Below are 16,305 nucleotides of genomic sequence, written 5' to 3'. Positions count from 1 at the left end.
TGTTATTTTCACACATAAGGTGTCCCCTTTCCAACACTATAAAACTCTTATTCCTAGCCTTAATGAGTGGTGATGTAGTAGATCTTAACCTGTCACTGGATGAATATTGGCCACATAGTGCCTCGGGCCAGTGCAGATTGGGGTAGAGGAAGGCAAGGAAAAGTATTTATCTTGAACCGTTTTCAGTGGGGAGATGGGAGACGAAAGTTAATGGTGTCTAAAATTGCTTACGAGGTTGAAATGTTAGAACAAGGTGTTAGGGGGCAGAACGGAAGTCAGGTGGCTGAAAGTGCATGACAAATGCAATTTATCACTTGACCCTGAGCACTGTATGTATAGGGCATGTGTGTATATACTTCTTTGTATTATATAAAATATAAAACCCAGTATAACTTCAAACTAACTCTCTTGTTTCAGGTAATCCAGAAAATCAGTGCTGTTGATAAAGATGACCCACCCAGCGGTCACCAGTTCTACTTCAGTTTGACAGCAGAAGCAGCAAATAACCACAACTTTACTCTGCAAGACAACAAAGGTAAAAATATAAATGTGGTTGGGTGCCTTAGGTGAGCACTGACTTAGGTGCCTTAGGTGACCACCACCCTTTTTTCAGAAACATGGTGATTATCATTTAGGCGAACTTCCCTGCCACTGAGGACATTAATTAAAGAGCAATCAGCCCCGCAAAGTAACTTTTATCTAGAGATTATCTGTCAAGAGGAAGAAACTGTTATTTAAATCATTTTGAGCCTTGAGCTAAACAGCAGGGCTTCAAATCTTCTTTTTTTCCCCAAATGCCTTTTTTCACTTTTTTTTCTGTATTTATAGGTCTTTATCCAAATTAGATTTTACTTTGGGGGCAGTGACTGAAAAATGTTCTGGGCCTCATGTTTTATTAATATAACTCAGGGCATAAAGAAATGAGCCCCAAAGACATGGCAAAATGCGAATTCCTTTGGAAAAAAACCTCCGCCTTTTCAGCAACTGAATGATGTTTTTGGAGGTGAAGGCTGAGTGCTCATTTTTTAGGCTACCTACAATATTTACACATACTTTCTAGGACTGTATTTCCCCGAAGATTTACACAAAGGACCATCATTGGCATCACATTCCCACTGGTGAAAAGAGATGAGAACACACTCCTAATTGGCGTTCTCATTAGTTGCTGTATATGTATGGCAGCTGGACATTGTCAGTCTGCTTAGCTAATGGTTGAAGCAAATAGAATAAAATAGACCCCCATCTCACTGCTGCACTCCTCTATTTGCTCTGCAATGTGAAATGGAGTAAAAAACTTGCTCTTGGTAGTAAAATAAATGATTAAACATAAGTTGAGTGAAAAGGCACTATTTTTATGGACTATTTTTCAAACTATATCCACACTTTGATTCACCTTTTGTCCCTAATAAAAATAAGAATACAAACTAAATATAAAATGAAATGAAGTGTCTTTCCTGGACCACAATACAAAAAATCAGTCTGTTGATAAAGAACCTTATTCAGCTGTCCACAGTTTGTTTTTCCAATGTGCTTAACTTTACTTATATGAACAATAATAGTGAAGTCAAGTAAGCATATGCTGAAGTGATTTTCTAGATCATGACTTAAAGACTCAAATGCATTTATTATTATTAATATTATTACTTAGAATATCTTAGCCCTCTGAGATTCTAGCCAGGATTCTGGGACACATTGTGCTAAGTACCATAATATTGTAAAAATACACTCTCTTCCCCAGAGAACATACAATCTAGATCAATACACCCCATGCCACAGCAATAAAGTCAACAGAGGTGTAAGTAAGGGCAGAAGTTGTCCCTTTTTGATTATCTAACTTTGTCCTTACCAGACTTGTGCGCTCAGAAATAATTGCTCATATTTTCTAATGGGTGTGTGCAAAAGCGTATATGTACTTTTTCATATGTACCACAGAGGGACAATAATCCCTGCATGTCAGGATTTGCACAAACTCACACACTTCTGTGCATCACTTTTGGAACATCTGGGCTTTTAAGCTCCAATTCAGCAAAGCACTTAAGCATATGCTTAAGTTTAAGTATGTTGGTGGCCTTGTTGAATTCAGTGGAACAGTTAAGCATGGGTACAAGTATTTACTGATCACAAAGTGTTCATTTTACTCTTTATTAGGAAAAGTAAATTAATTATGTGTTATTCTGAACTACTGAAACTTTAAAATGGGGAAAAAAAGAAAAAGTCACAAAAGAAGTCACTAATACACTATTCAGTTTTAATATATTTTAAAACATGTTTAATAAAAAAATATTTTAAAATGTAAATACCTGCCAAATATACAGGTTTGATTCTTTATTATCCATTGATTTGTTGAGTGCAGTCAGGAACCATCAGCAAATAGTCATTTCTCACTGTCTTTCTTCAGGAGGCAAAATTATTATTTATATCTTTTAAAACATAGTACTAACCATTACAAATCAGTTGTGACCACCATATCTATTTGAGCAGCTTAATAAAGTTTTTAAAACCTATCTTTGGGTGCTTGTGAGCTGTTAATTAAATCTCAGCTATTCTACTATTTTATTGTCACTAGAGGCTATATAGCTTTTTATTTTCTTATGAAAGATACCTGAGATGTGATTATGGATTTTGAAGTGATTGGTTCCATTGCATATGTCTTTAAGCCACTAGGTGCACCATTTTGAGGAGCTCACTTACGACCTTGAATATATAAACTAATTGTCATTTCCAGGTCAATTTTAAACTCCTGTACACCGGGTAAGACTGAAACAAGTGCAGTCTCCCATTATACGTGCAGATTCTTGCATAATTTGTGTACACTAATGGGTCTTTGTGCATGCAGACAAATAATTAGATGTGCTATTACCTAATTGTGCATTTGCACACACAAATATGTGTTTGTGTGTGCGGTTGCCATGCTTTTTTTTTTTTTTTGGTAGTCATACACAGTGACCCAAGCTGTGATAATGTGGATTTCTGAGGCTTATTCTCCTCTTCTCCTCTTCCTGTGTGAATCTAACTTCCATTAATATCAATGCACATTTAGGGTGGGGAAACAGAGCCTGTAAAATTAGAAGTGAAATGTGTGTTGATACACTGTATAGCTACTTAAAGTAATAAGTGAAGTGCAAACTTTTTCATCTCATTTACTGTGCCCCACCCCTTCTGGGATTTTGCTTCATGAATGTGGCACTGCAAGTGTGACTAAAGTTTATAGGCCTCCACAATTCCAGCATAAGCCTTACTGGTAAATACAGGCCTTAATGGTTTTTCCATGAGCTAGAACTAGAATCTCAAGCAGATCATATCATTGCAGCACTTTATGGGGGATGGCCAGGAAATAGAAGTTAATAAAATAATATAAAACTTAAAGTCCATTAGACAGGAAAAAAAATGCATTTTTACTTGTGGACTATTCCTTTAGAAATTCTGAGTGTCTTACACTTGTCTTTTTCTTCTTCTAGACAACACCGCATCTGTGCTAACCAGGAGAAATGGATTCCGGAGACAGGAACAGTCTGTTTTCTATTTGCCAATATTCATTGTGGACAGTGGCTCGCCTTCACTTAGTAGCACCAATACCCTCACTATCAGAGTGTGTGACTGTGATGCCGACGGCATAGCCCAAACATGCAATGCAGAAGCATACATCTTGCCTGCAGGACTTAGCACTGGCGCACTTATAGCAATACTTGCTTGTGTACTGACATTATTAGGTATGTCCTTGGTATTTTGTTCATTTACACCCAAAGTACAGTAGTAACAACAAACAAACCAACCTTGTTTATTGTTTATATCCTCAGTTTTCTTTAGGCAAGAAAAACTAATAATCCAGCAACAGAGGCATTTTATAACATGAGCCATACAAAGCCGTTTAGTTTGGCTATTCAAATTTGGGTAAATAATGTGAAAGGTAATCTGCCAGAAAGTAATGGTAGAAGGAATAATATCAGTTGCAACTGATACAATAGGTATAGATAGATATTGCAGGTGAAAAAATGCATTTATGGAAGTCTCTCTCTTGTTGAACATAATATAGCTGGTAGCGTTCACATTACTTACTGAATATATAATATGCAAATTTATAAACAACAGTTTGTTTCTTTTAAAGATATTCATTTATAATATTTATTGATTTGCAAAGAGCAAAAGACATATAGCAAATGTCACAAGTTAATTTCTTGATGAGAATTAGCATATTTAATTGAGTAGCATTTGCATGCTGTCCTTTTGTTATACCTGCAGCTGTTAGCACAGTTGCATTTTACATTCCGTGGCAAAACTGAAACTAGATAAGAGAGGGAGAAAAACTGATTTGGAAATTGTGAAATCACACTAGAAGCTGAGTTGTATCAGGATTTCTCACTTCCTTCTGGAGACTGAAGTGAAATTGACTAGGCAGTGACAGTGTTAAAAACTCAAGATTGTGGAGTAGAAAGGGGAACCAAGGAGCTTCCCTAATATTTTCACACCCAGTGCAAGATTCTGGTGCAGTCAGAGTCCCAGTGTTCCTGAGGCCCCAGCTGAGCACATGCTTAAGTGCTTTGCTGAGTCAAGGTTTATATGAGTACTCTTGGTGAGCGTATCATCCCAAAAGGCGTGGGGAGATTGTAATGTCCACAGTTTGGTATCGTAGACACAGAGGTAGCTAAAATACAGAATCAGTTTAGGTGGTTCCAACCAATAGGCTTTTACTGTAGTTTCCTCCACTGTGTGTGTACAAACCGGATCCAGCAGTGTGCCCTTCCTGGTGTTGGCTACTTTGAAGTCTCTAAATGCAGTCCATTGCCTCTCCTCCCCTGCAGGAGCCTGCAGAGTGAATTAGGTGCATTGGTGGAGAGCAGGCCACACATCCCCAAAGAATGCCTTGTGCCTCCCTGAGGCATCATATCTTCTGGTACTCTGGACTGCCCAGACAGGCTCAAAACTAACAGGCAGAGACTGCCTGGATCACTATTAACGGAACAATAAAACAACAACAGTATGGAGAACTCAGTCAGTTTACACTGTGGTTGTACACAGGTTGTAGTGTTTCCTGTTTCTGGTGTTTTAAGCCTGTGACAAACAAAGCAGGGAGCTTTTCAAATTTGTTCTTTACTCATTTTGCTGTACTTAAATTGCTCCGTCAATACTTAAGAACAGTATGTAAGGTTAATAAGGTTAAAAATGGAATGGAGCCATATGGAAAAAAAATATTACTACCCTGATCATCAGCACGACTAAAGAAAGTTCCTGAACACATGCCCTCCCATATTTCCACACTTGGATCAGTGACTAAGGGACGGATCCTTATCTGGTATAAATTGGCATTGCTTGGTTGAAGTTGACAGAGTAATGCAAGTTTGCACAACTTGGGATCTGGCCCAAAGTACTTTACAGAAATACAATTTCTGTACTCATAGAAAGCCATTTCACCCAACACTGACATACCATCATTTCTGGCATATAAATAAATGAGACGGTTATTTTCAAAGACCTGTAAAAATATTCCATGGTTTACAGGACTGGTGTGTGTGTGGTGTGTGTTTATTAAACAGGAGACAGTGTTTCTCAGGGAAATCATTCAGTAGAGACCCAACTTGTTAGTTGTCAAGTTGCCAGGTAATAACTTGTTTATTCTCTTCAGTCCAATGGGGTTGGAATGCAGCAGATAACTTATGGCACCACAGTGCTCCTTCTCATCCCTTTGAAACTGTTCACAAGCACTGGCAAAGAGAAGAGGAGAGAATCTCAGAACATATTATCTAAATAATTTGTTCTGCAGCATAGGTGTCAAAAGAATTGACATTCACTGCATTTTGTGGGCTTTCAAAACTTGCCATCTGAATATCCCCACAAAGCTCACTTTTGCTTGTCCAAATGAACATTTGCATGGCTGAGCCCGTTACCACTTTCTGCCTACAATGTCACATTTGGATGCTTACATGCAAAGCTGCAGGTGCATGTTAAACAGCTGGCTTTGAAGATGTAGTCCTGTGTGAATGCCAGAGTTAGAGCCTCAAAGTGGAGGGGGTCAAAGGGGTGAGCTTTTCCCCCCCTAGGTTGACTAATGAAGATTGATTTCTAAACTCTGTTCCACAAGAAAGTTCCAATAGTCAGTCGATTACTTAGAAAAGCTGCACAGTATCAACTCTGCAGCAGAGCTGTTGTTTTCAACAAAAACATGGCTGTAATTTATACTACGAAGAACATGTGAAAAGTACCATGCTGGGTGTCATTCACTTTATACTGTGCATAATTATTTTAAGAAATAAGAGAGGAAATCTTTAACTCCTTTGAAAATTATATGGTAATTTCATTCAGTGTAATTTATTTTTCAGTTAACATCTCACAGATGCAATAATAATTGTTTTTATAATAAGCATTTAACATAGCGTGTAACTACAATTTTATTATATGTACATGTAAAAGCTCACAAAAAGAAGTATTTGCATGTAAAGTTACACATAACTTATTTCCAGAGCTCAGGAATTTCCATTACATTGAAACAGCAGTGAGGTAGAATGTGCTTTTCCTACTTTTAGCTTCCATACTTGAAACGGTAACCCACCACCGGCACCCACTTTCCTATCCCATACTAAAAAAAGGTCTTTGCACCTCATTATATACACTACTATATGCTATATTATATAATAATACAATTAAATTTCCAAAAGTAGATTTAAAAATTAAAATAAAATAAAATTGTTTATTAATTGTTAATATTATTGTACCATGCATGGGTCCTAATGAGATATGCGACTCTTTGTGCAATTTTGGTACAAATACATAGTAAGAAACAGTCCCTGTCCTAAAGAGCTTACATTCTAAATAGATAAGATGGACACGGGATCTGAAACTGACTCATAAAGAGATTATGGCCTATATTTTTTTAAGTAAATGGTGTTTTGGGGTAAGTCAATATTGGGATACCCAACCTGAGATACCTTGAAGGGGGGCTGATTTTCAGATGGTGCTAAGAACCTGTTCTCTGAAAATCATCCCCTGCTAAGATCTCTCAAATTGGGCATACAACATTGCCAGTCACTTTTGAAAATTTAAGCCAGGTTGATTTACTCAAGGTCACCCAGAAAACCTGTACAGATCTGGGAACAGATCTCCTAGTCCCAATCTGCTTTAACCACAAGAGCTATCTGATTGCACTAGCCGTGAGAGTGTATGAATTAGAACGCTACTGAGGCATTTCTTAGATGGCTGAAGGTACCCAGCCTTTAGCTCCAGGATTCATAACACATCCAAGGCATGAACCAATTCAACTCATTCTAAGCCTGATGTGGTTTATTGCTATATTAGAGAACATGCTTAAGGGACTATTGTATGGCAGTGGGTATTAGCTGCATGACGTTCTTTATAGCCCTGATTGCGGTCCTCTCTTCCGGATTGTCTGTTGGCTATTATTACATCTTTACAATGATACAGCAATTGCCTTGAGTACAAAATGAAAGTCTAGAACAAAAAGAGAGACAGGGAGACATGCTGTGTGACAGCCTACTAAGGTAAGTGAGAACTTCAAATTTACAGACATTGCACAATTACTTTGAGAGGCAGTGACTTACACAGGAATATACTTGGGACTGGTCTACACACAGTTTTTGCACTGACTGAACTATATTTGTTCAGAAACAGATTAAGGTAAATGGTTACAACCCTTACTATGGTTGCAGTGACAGAAAGGTGTTAATTATCGGCATAGCTGATTTTGACAAAATGTACCCAAACAAGCTGTGCTGATATAAATACATTTATATCTGTATAACTGCATCCACATAAGGGCATTGTAATGATTTAACTCAATTGCTTTTTCTACCAAGCTAGTTGAATTGGTACAAAATCCGAGTGTGGTCCCAACCATTATTTGTTCTGGTTATTCATGGATTAGTTGTTTATAACAATTGGTATTAGCTGCTTTGCTTATTAGATATAACAACCAGTGATGTTATTGTCTGTGTCGTTGTTTAGTGTTAATATGGATACCTAATGCTTGTACTATACTTTTATTTCCACTGTACAATCTATACAATTAGCTTTTCTAGTCATTCCGTCAGGCACACTTTACTGCCTTGATCACTGGTTCTGTGATGAACATGGGAAAGGAAATAGGCCATAATGGGAAATAGACGACATTTAAAATCAGACGTGCTTGCTTTGGGTACCACAGATGTTTGGTTTTGGCCTGTAATAATCTCCACAGTCCCTGCAATGCAGCTAAGGCTTTGTTCATTTAGAGGTTAAACATTATTGTTCATAGCTGCTGGAGTAGTTAGAAATTAATAATCTCTTAAAACCATCTAAATGCTAAAATGTTTAACCTTTTGAAAGACTTCATATTTTTCTTTGCTTCAAGCAAGAGTGGGATGTACAAGGCACACTGCATAAAACATTCATTTGATCTTGATTTTTATTGTACCTCTAGGCAGGCATATCTACTAAGTTTCATATTTTTCACTTATTAGCAGGTATTTAAATCTCAAAATGAAGTCTGCTCAGCATGACAGGAGTGTGAAAACACATTTACACTTGAGTAAAGGAAGTGATTAGATGCTTGTTACATGGCAATACAAATTGTCACACTGACATGGTAAAAATATAAAAGAACTAAAAGATGGAGAAAACCCTTAGTTCTGTCTATAGTGATCTTAAATTAAATCACAAATTTATCACTGATAGCAACATAATTTGTCTTTCATTTAAAAATATCACTTTTTGTAAGAAAACCTGTTAAGAGTGAAATTTAACCATTGTGTCTAGGAGATATATATATGTGTATAGGGAGAGAGGGAGTGTACATATTATGTTCACCATACTGTAATTTACAACAAAACATATATTCTGCTAACACAAAAATATTTGGAAACTACTCTAAATCCCTTTCAAAGGTCAAACTCCTAATATTTCAAACTGATGTAAACGTGGCTCAGAATAGTGTTCACCAAACCAGTGCCGCCTTAAAGTAATGTATGTCTTTCTTATGCCAGTAGATGTCATACAAAAAATATAGGCTGATGCAGCAATAATTCACAATCACAAGGCATCTGCTAATAGATGGATCATTAGATGTGTGCCCTGTAGCTACTACATGAAAAATAATGTATTGCTTACTATATTTATCAAAAAGAGAAAACTTCAGGAAGAAAACTTGTTTCAGTCTTACTTTTAGAAGGCACACAATGTGCCCAGGAAGGAACTGCAAAAACCCGTCTTTGAAGTCTGATTGTGCAGTAGGCCAATTTGACACTGGACTGGAAAAGCTACATAAGAAAGATGGTGTGGTACTTCTAAACAGAAAAGAAGTCTGAATGGCTTTGAGTTGCTTAGGTATTTTTGCCACCTGACCCACATCTTAAATTATGCCCTGTGTGTAGATTGACATCTTTGTAGAAAATACTTCCCTGAAAAGATGTTCTTATGAGGATGACAATCCTGCGTTATGTACTGCATTGATGTCACACATGAGAATACCTGGGGACAGTTCACGTAGTTGGGGACTGTCCCAAGGTAGTTATTTATGTATTTAATACCCATAATATGTCTTTGGGTTAATGGTGTCTAATTTATATTTCATTATGTAGTATCTCAGTTCAACTACTCTTATTATTGTGGTATGCCCTAATATCGCTACATACCTGGCTGTGCTTCTGTTTATATTATAAAACCTTATATTCAGTGTTTTGCATTCTGAAACAAAATTTCAGTCCATGAAGAAGCATGGCATGCAAAGAATCAGCCAAAGGAGAACTGAGTTCCTTTAAACCAAAACTGATCTAAATTAGCTTTCAGGAAATTTTCCCTTCAGGAAGTCTGTGTAACATCCAGCAGAAGTATGTGAGTGCTGTGGGGCAAAGAATATAACCTTGGATCATGTATTTTTTTACAAAAATATATTCTTAGGAGAGTTTAAAAATAGCACCAAGGCACAATGCTATGAGATAGGGTGGAAGAGCAGCTTTAATACTGAATGTCTTCTGATTTTTACAACCTTAAGTATACATTATAGCTCCCACTAATCCCATCAAAGTTATTCAGATGCTTCCATGTTAAAATAAAATAATCATTTTTAGGAGGATGAGTAACAGTCTGTCATCTCTCAAACATGAATGTAGTATTCACATTAGTCCCTTCAAATTATGTTTGTGAATAGTACCTGTTTGTTTACCAAAACATATTTAAACTGTAAATGATTGCAAGTATATTATATGCCTGGAGTGAGTCTCCTCCTTGTACTTTGGCTAAGCCTCTATAAATTAATCTTGGCTTTTAAGCTGAAAAAAATAAATCTGAAATATCAGAAATTTTTAAACCATTACCTTTAGGGGTTGATCCAATAAACACAAGCAGCCTTAGCAATTCTCATCAGACATAATTCACAGGCACCAACTATAGTATTTTGCACATTAAAGCAAAGTGCAGTCTAATATAGAGATGCTTTTAATCCATGAACTCAAAACAGGCGTATATTAGACATTACTTAACTACTCAGAGTTTCCCAATCAAGGAACAGGTATTTTATCAGTGAACCTATGGTGCCATACTTTAATTCAGTCCCTTCTCAAACTACGTTTGTTAAACTCCATGCAGTATCTTTATGAATGTGCTTTTACCGCTTGGGCAATTAGGAGTTCAGAAAAAGGTCTCTTTTTTCATTTTGTTGCTGTAAGATTGTAATAATCAGCCTCAACTGGCTCTTAAATTTATGTTTAGCAGATAGTGTGGGATATAGCATTAAAGATGAAGACATTAAGTCAGAATTACTGTGGAAATAGAAATAGATTCTGTAATATCTAAAAGGTCTTTGTTTAAAAGCCATTTTAGAACCTACTAGTGATTCGAAATCTAACTGCATGATGTGGACATTGTGTTCCCTGGATAAGGAAAGGATCTGTATGGTATAAACTGAGGAATAGTTCCACTACTGGAAAAGATCTGAGTGGAGGATAAATTCAAACTTCAGCTTCACTAAAACTTTGGTCTTTTGTGTTCCAGTGCTGGTCTTGCTGATTGTCACCATGAGACGGCGGAAAAAAGAGCCACTCATTTTTGATGAGGAGAGAGATATCAGGGAAAACATAGTCAGATATGATGATGAAGGTGGCGGAGAAGAAGACACGGAGGCTTTTGATATGGCTGCCTTGAGAAACCTCAACATCATCCGAGACACCAAGACCAGAAGGGATGTGACTCCCGAGATTCAGTTCTTGAGCAGACCAACTTTTAAAAGTATCCCAGATAATGTCATTTTTAGGGAATTTATCTGGGAGAGACTAAAAGAGGCTGATGTGGATCCCTGTGCTCCGCCATATGATTCCTTGCAGACATATGCCTTTGAGGGAAATGGCTCAGTGGCTGAGTCACTCAGCTCTTTAGATTCCATCAGTTCAAACTCTGATCAGAATTATGATTACCTCAGTGACTGGGGGCCTCGTTTTAAACGACTTGCGGATATGTACGGAACTGGACCTGACAGCTTGTACTCATAGCCTTGGAACCTTTCTATGTAAATGAACTGAAGAAAAACAAAAACTCAACATCTGGACTAAGGCAAGTTGTAAATATTTCTCCATTTTTAACCTTTTAGGTTTTTTTGCCTTGGTGAAGCATATTTTCATTAGACTTGTCCTAGGGACTGCACTGACCACACAGATCCTGAGCATTTGATGGCATTTTTGATAAAATGAGATGCTCAGCCATATCCAAATAGATAGCAACCCTCATATACCTGCAGAGGCAACTAACTTCTAAGAGTACGTAGTGCACTGTGACTTCAATGAGCCAATGATACCCTATAGATGCCTTCACAGTACTGCCATGTCTAGATTGTAAAGTCTCTAATAAGGGATAAGTAGAAGAGGAAACAAACAAACACAATCTTCCATTCAAAACAGTCTTACAATATATAGTGTACTTTTCTGATACAAAATCTTTTGGCAAATTTTATTTACAGTACTGCATGCAGCTTGCTTGCTCAAAAAACAAAAACAAACACAAGACAAAAAACAAACAAAAAACCAAACCCAGCAGAATATTTTTATTGGTGGCGATGGTGGTTAAAAGAGCTATTTAATCAGAAATCTCTGTAAATACCTAGGTTATCAAAACAAACAAAAATAATTGCAAACCATGCTAAGAAAACCTGCAATGTTTGTCATCAGCTTATTGAAATAATTTACAATCCAGATAAAATAAAAAACCATGAAAAGAGATTATTAAAGTTGAAAATGGTCTTGTGATGCCTGTGTAGGTATGCAGAAAGTTGCTGTCTATTTGTTATTTTTTATTATCTCTTCTGATTTGTACAGGAGAATTTATCTTTTTTTTTTTTAATTTGACACATAGAGTTATATTTATTTTGGAGCTCCAGTCTCCGCTAAATTCAGGTCCATTTTACTGCCTCATGGTATTAGACTCGTCAGAACATGCTGATTTTTCTCCAGTCTCAGATACATGAAGGAAATGAAGCATGGAAATGGAGAAATTACAGTGAAGCGATCGAGCCCGCCATTCATCTCTCAGAAAGGAGCACAGCTACAAGGACACACAGTCATTCTTCTGAGCTATTACCATGTCGGAGGCATTTGAATAAAATATTTGTACATTGCATTTTCGAAAGAAGACTCAGAGGTAGTTGGGAGTGTCTTTAGTGCGAGATTTAGTTTTCAAGGTCACATGTCCTATGCGCTTGGAAGACTTTAAAGACCGTGCTTTTTTCTCCCCTTCTCTTTTGCTGTTAATGAATCACAGTAAAAGACTGTTAAAAATTTCTTTCATATGTTAAGCAATGTAATGCTATAAACTCCAGAATCCATCTTTTGATCCTGACTCACATAAGTATTTTCCCCAGAGGAATTAACTTCACAACACATAATTTCTACACTGATTCAGGAGTGCCAAAATAGAAGGACAATTGCTGTAGGTTAAAATATTGTACAATTTTGAAGTAGGGTTTCTTAGAATAAGACTTTTTTTTATAATTCTGACAATATTTATACTTCATCTTTCATGATTTATTATTAGAAAATAAGGCATATATTCAAGTAATAATAATGTATTCTTTTAATATTCTTTCCATTTTTTCTTTTTGAAGCATATGTAGATGAGTTCCTAAATAAGGACCCGATCTTACAAACATTATTCATGTGTTAAATTCCAGTGACTTGACTTTGCTAGGACTTCAGAGGCATGCATAAGTGTTGAAGGGTTATGCAGCGAGTAGTCACTCCATAGTGGATGAGGTTCACTCTGAAAGTGCTTTTCTGAAAAGAGGACCCTTAAAGTGAAATCCTAATGTATGTATTGCACATGGGGGTGGGGAGAAATATCCTCAAGATTTTGTAATTCTTGCAATCCAGTATTATCAATTAACTATGTGAAAGTGGCCTTCAGCCTCATTAAAAACATAATTTTGATCATCTGCAACACAGTTATTTAATTTGGATAACATTTTTGTAGACAATCATTGCTTCATGATTCAGTAGATTTGCTTATAGTTGTATTAAATCTATATATATAGATATATATATAGATAGATAGATGACCGATTTTGTAATGGAACTGAAAGATAATTACCCATGACTTTTAGTCACATATGTAAGATTTTCAATAAAAGAAAGTGAAAAAAGTATCAAGCGTATGCAGTTCAATAAAAGTAAGGTGTTATGTTGGTGTTAAATCAGCAAGGTGATGGGAGAACAATTTTATAATAATCTCCTTGTTGGTGGGAAGATAAAATAATTCATGCATTTGGATTATGAAGTAAAAATTGCTGATTTTAGCACATATCACTCAAAGGAGATTTCAGTGTTATTTAAGTAAACAGCACAACTGCCTTGCTTTTTTCCTGTTTTATATTTATAAAAACAAAGTATATCCCCTTTCTCATAAAAATGTGTCAGCTTTGCCTTGCATTTGCTATGGGAAGAAATCTGTTCCACTTTATTTAGTGCATTGAAAATTCTTGCATGTATTCATTTTCCATTACACAATTTGAAGATGATCCTGAAACTCTGTTGTTACACTACACACATTTGTCTGCTGGGTATAAAAATTATTATATTTAAAAAGTCTCTAATATTTGATGAGAGATGTTACTATAGTACATATAATGCAATTTTTAAAAGGATTCTTCACAGTATCAATTTATGGTGTTTCATAGTTTTTCATTAGATTAAAATTCTTTATTTTAGGGGGTTTTGTTGTTGTTGTTCTTATGGGGCCTTATGTTGAAAACCTTATAAAAGACTAAGTGGCTGACTAAATATAATATCATAAGAATGGCTAAAATGGATCAGACCAATGGTCCATCTAGATCAGTGTCTTCTGACAGTGACCGGAGCCAGATGCTGAAGTGGGAATGAATAGAAGAGGGCAATTTTGAGTGACCCATCCCCTGATATCCAGTCTCATCTTCTGGCAGTTGGAAGTTTAGGGCATCCGGAACTTGGAGTTGAATCCCTAACCATCTTAGCCAATAGCCATTGATGGACCTATCCTCCATAAACTTATCTAATTTTTTTCTAACTCAGTTATACTTCTGGCCTTCATGACATTCCCGATTAACTTGTGTGAATAAATACTTCCTTTTGTTTGTTTTAAACCTGCTGCCTATTAATTTCATTGGTTGACCCCAGGTTCTTGTGTTATGTGAAGGACTAAATAACATTTCCTTATTCATTTTCTCCTCAACATTCATGATTTTTTAGACCTCTATTGTATCCCCTGCTTAATCATCTCTTTTCTAAGCTTAACAGTCCCAATCTTTTTAGTTTCTCCTTGTACAGAAGCCATTCCATAATCCTATTCATGTTTGTTGCCCCTCTGTACTTTTCCAGTTCTAAATGGTGAAAGTAAAGGGTATTACTTCTTTTTGTGTGTCCCACAAGGACAATGGAACATTCCTAAAGCACTCTTTTGAACAGATTTTCTTTCACAATTTTTTACAAAGTTTTCATGAAAATTTTGAAAATTTCTAACTAGCTCTTGTAGTTAATGAGAGTTCACTGAAGCCCTCATTTGGCAGAATATCAAACAACCAGCCACCCATAAATACCACCCATAATTAACTCCTTCCTGTTCCCACCAAGTCACAACTGAGTTGTATGGCGGGTATGCCTAGCTGAAATTCTCCGAGGCCTCTACAATATTCTAGCACAGGGATCGGCAACCTTTGGCACGCAGCCCGCCGGGCCAGTTTGTTTACCTGCCGCGTCCATGGGTTTGGCCGATCGTGGCTTCCACTGGGGGCATCGGGAAGGGAACCGCGCCCAGTGGGAGCCGCGATCGGCTGAACCTTCAGACGCGGCAGGTAAACAAACTGGCCCGGCCCGCCAGGGCATGCCAAAAATTGACGATCCCTGGTCTAGCAGGACTACTGACAAAGTCTGGGTAAAACTGTCACACTCAGGTGAGATTATGGGCCAGGATCTTCACTCTGCTATGAACACGTACATCCACTGTAATCAGTGGATTTACTCTGGTGTAAAACTGATGTAATGGAGTGAGTAATATGACCCTATATTTCTTATTATCAAAGGAATAAGGTCAGTATCTACACAGCACTAATATTCAAGATAGATCTCATTCCTTCTTGAAATAAATCATCTTGTTAGATGGATTGATGTGATCACTCCAGTACTCTTACCAGGTGTCATGACATCAGCTGTGACGAAAACAGATTATTAAGGATCAAAGATATTATTGCTTCTGTTGTGTTTGTTCTTTTTCACTGTTTGAGACTTTTTTCTTTACGGATTTCTCTCTTGAATCAATGTTTCCCTTCTAAATTACTTTTCTTTATTGATTTTCTGTGTATGCACACTTGTCAATATCAAAACGTTTCCCATCCTCTTTTCTTCTACAGATTCTGGGTGAAGCCACGTTGTGCAATATAAAATACCAATTACTTATGTTTCCAAAGTACCCACCACTGGATGACACAAAGTCAAGTGGTATTTTCTAACCTGGTCATCATGAAAAGCAAATACACTCTAAACCACATAGTTGTATGCACTTGTAAGAATATTGCAGAGCTGAAATGGGAACACACAATGCTGTTGACTGTGGTTTCCAGCAAATCTATTATCAAATTCATGGTCGTAGCTGATCACATGGCTGATTTTTTTTATAGAGCACTTCTCCTTGAAGGGCTATGCTCAGGGCCGGCACAACCCATTAGGCGACCTAGGCGGTTGCCTAGGGTGCTGTGATTTGGGGGGCGGCAACTGCGGCGGTATTTTGGTGGCAGGACCTTCCGCCGCCTCTGTGGGGGGGCGGCATTTTGGGGCGGGACCTTCCGCCGCCTAGGGCAGAGGAAAAGCTGGC

At 37.1% G+C, this 16,305-nt stretch overlaps 1 protein-coding gene across 1 annotated transcript in view; it reads left to right on the top strand.

Moving 5' to 3' along the window:
- The window catches only part of CDH7 (cadherin 7), a 92,463-nt gene extending 78,897 nt beyond the window's left edge, over window positions 1-13,566 (top strand). The window contains exons 10-12 of the mRNA XM_024199519.1: window positions 418-535; window positions 3,459-3,710; window positions 10,975-13,566. Of these exons, the coding sequence (XP_024055287.1) occupies window positions 418-535; window positions 3,459-3,710; window positions 10,975-11,468 (864 nt within the window). The 3' untranslated portion in view covers window positions 11,469-13,566. The remainder of the gene's footprint in view (window positions 1-417; window positions 536-3,458; window positions 3,711-10,974) is intronic.
- The last annotated feature ends 2,739 nt before the right edge of the window (window positions 13,567-16,305 follow it).

Source organism: Terrapene carolina, unplaced genomic scaffold (genome assembly GCF_002925995.2).
Source record: "Terrapene carolina triunguis isolate 2854851 unplaced genomic scaffold, T_m_triunguis-2.0 Scaffold58, whole genome shotgun sequence".
Classification (NCBI taxonomy): domain Eukaryota; kingdom Metazoa; phylum Chordata; order Testudines; family Emydidae; genus Terrapene; species Terrapene triunguis.
The sequence above is the reverse complement of the archived record's forward strand: the minus strand, read 5'-3'. Positions and strand labels throughout refer to the sequence as shown.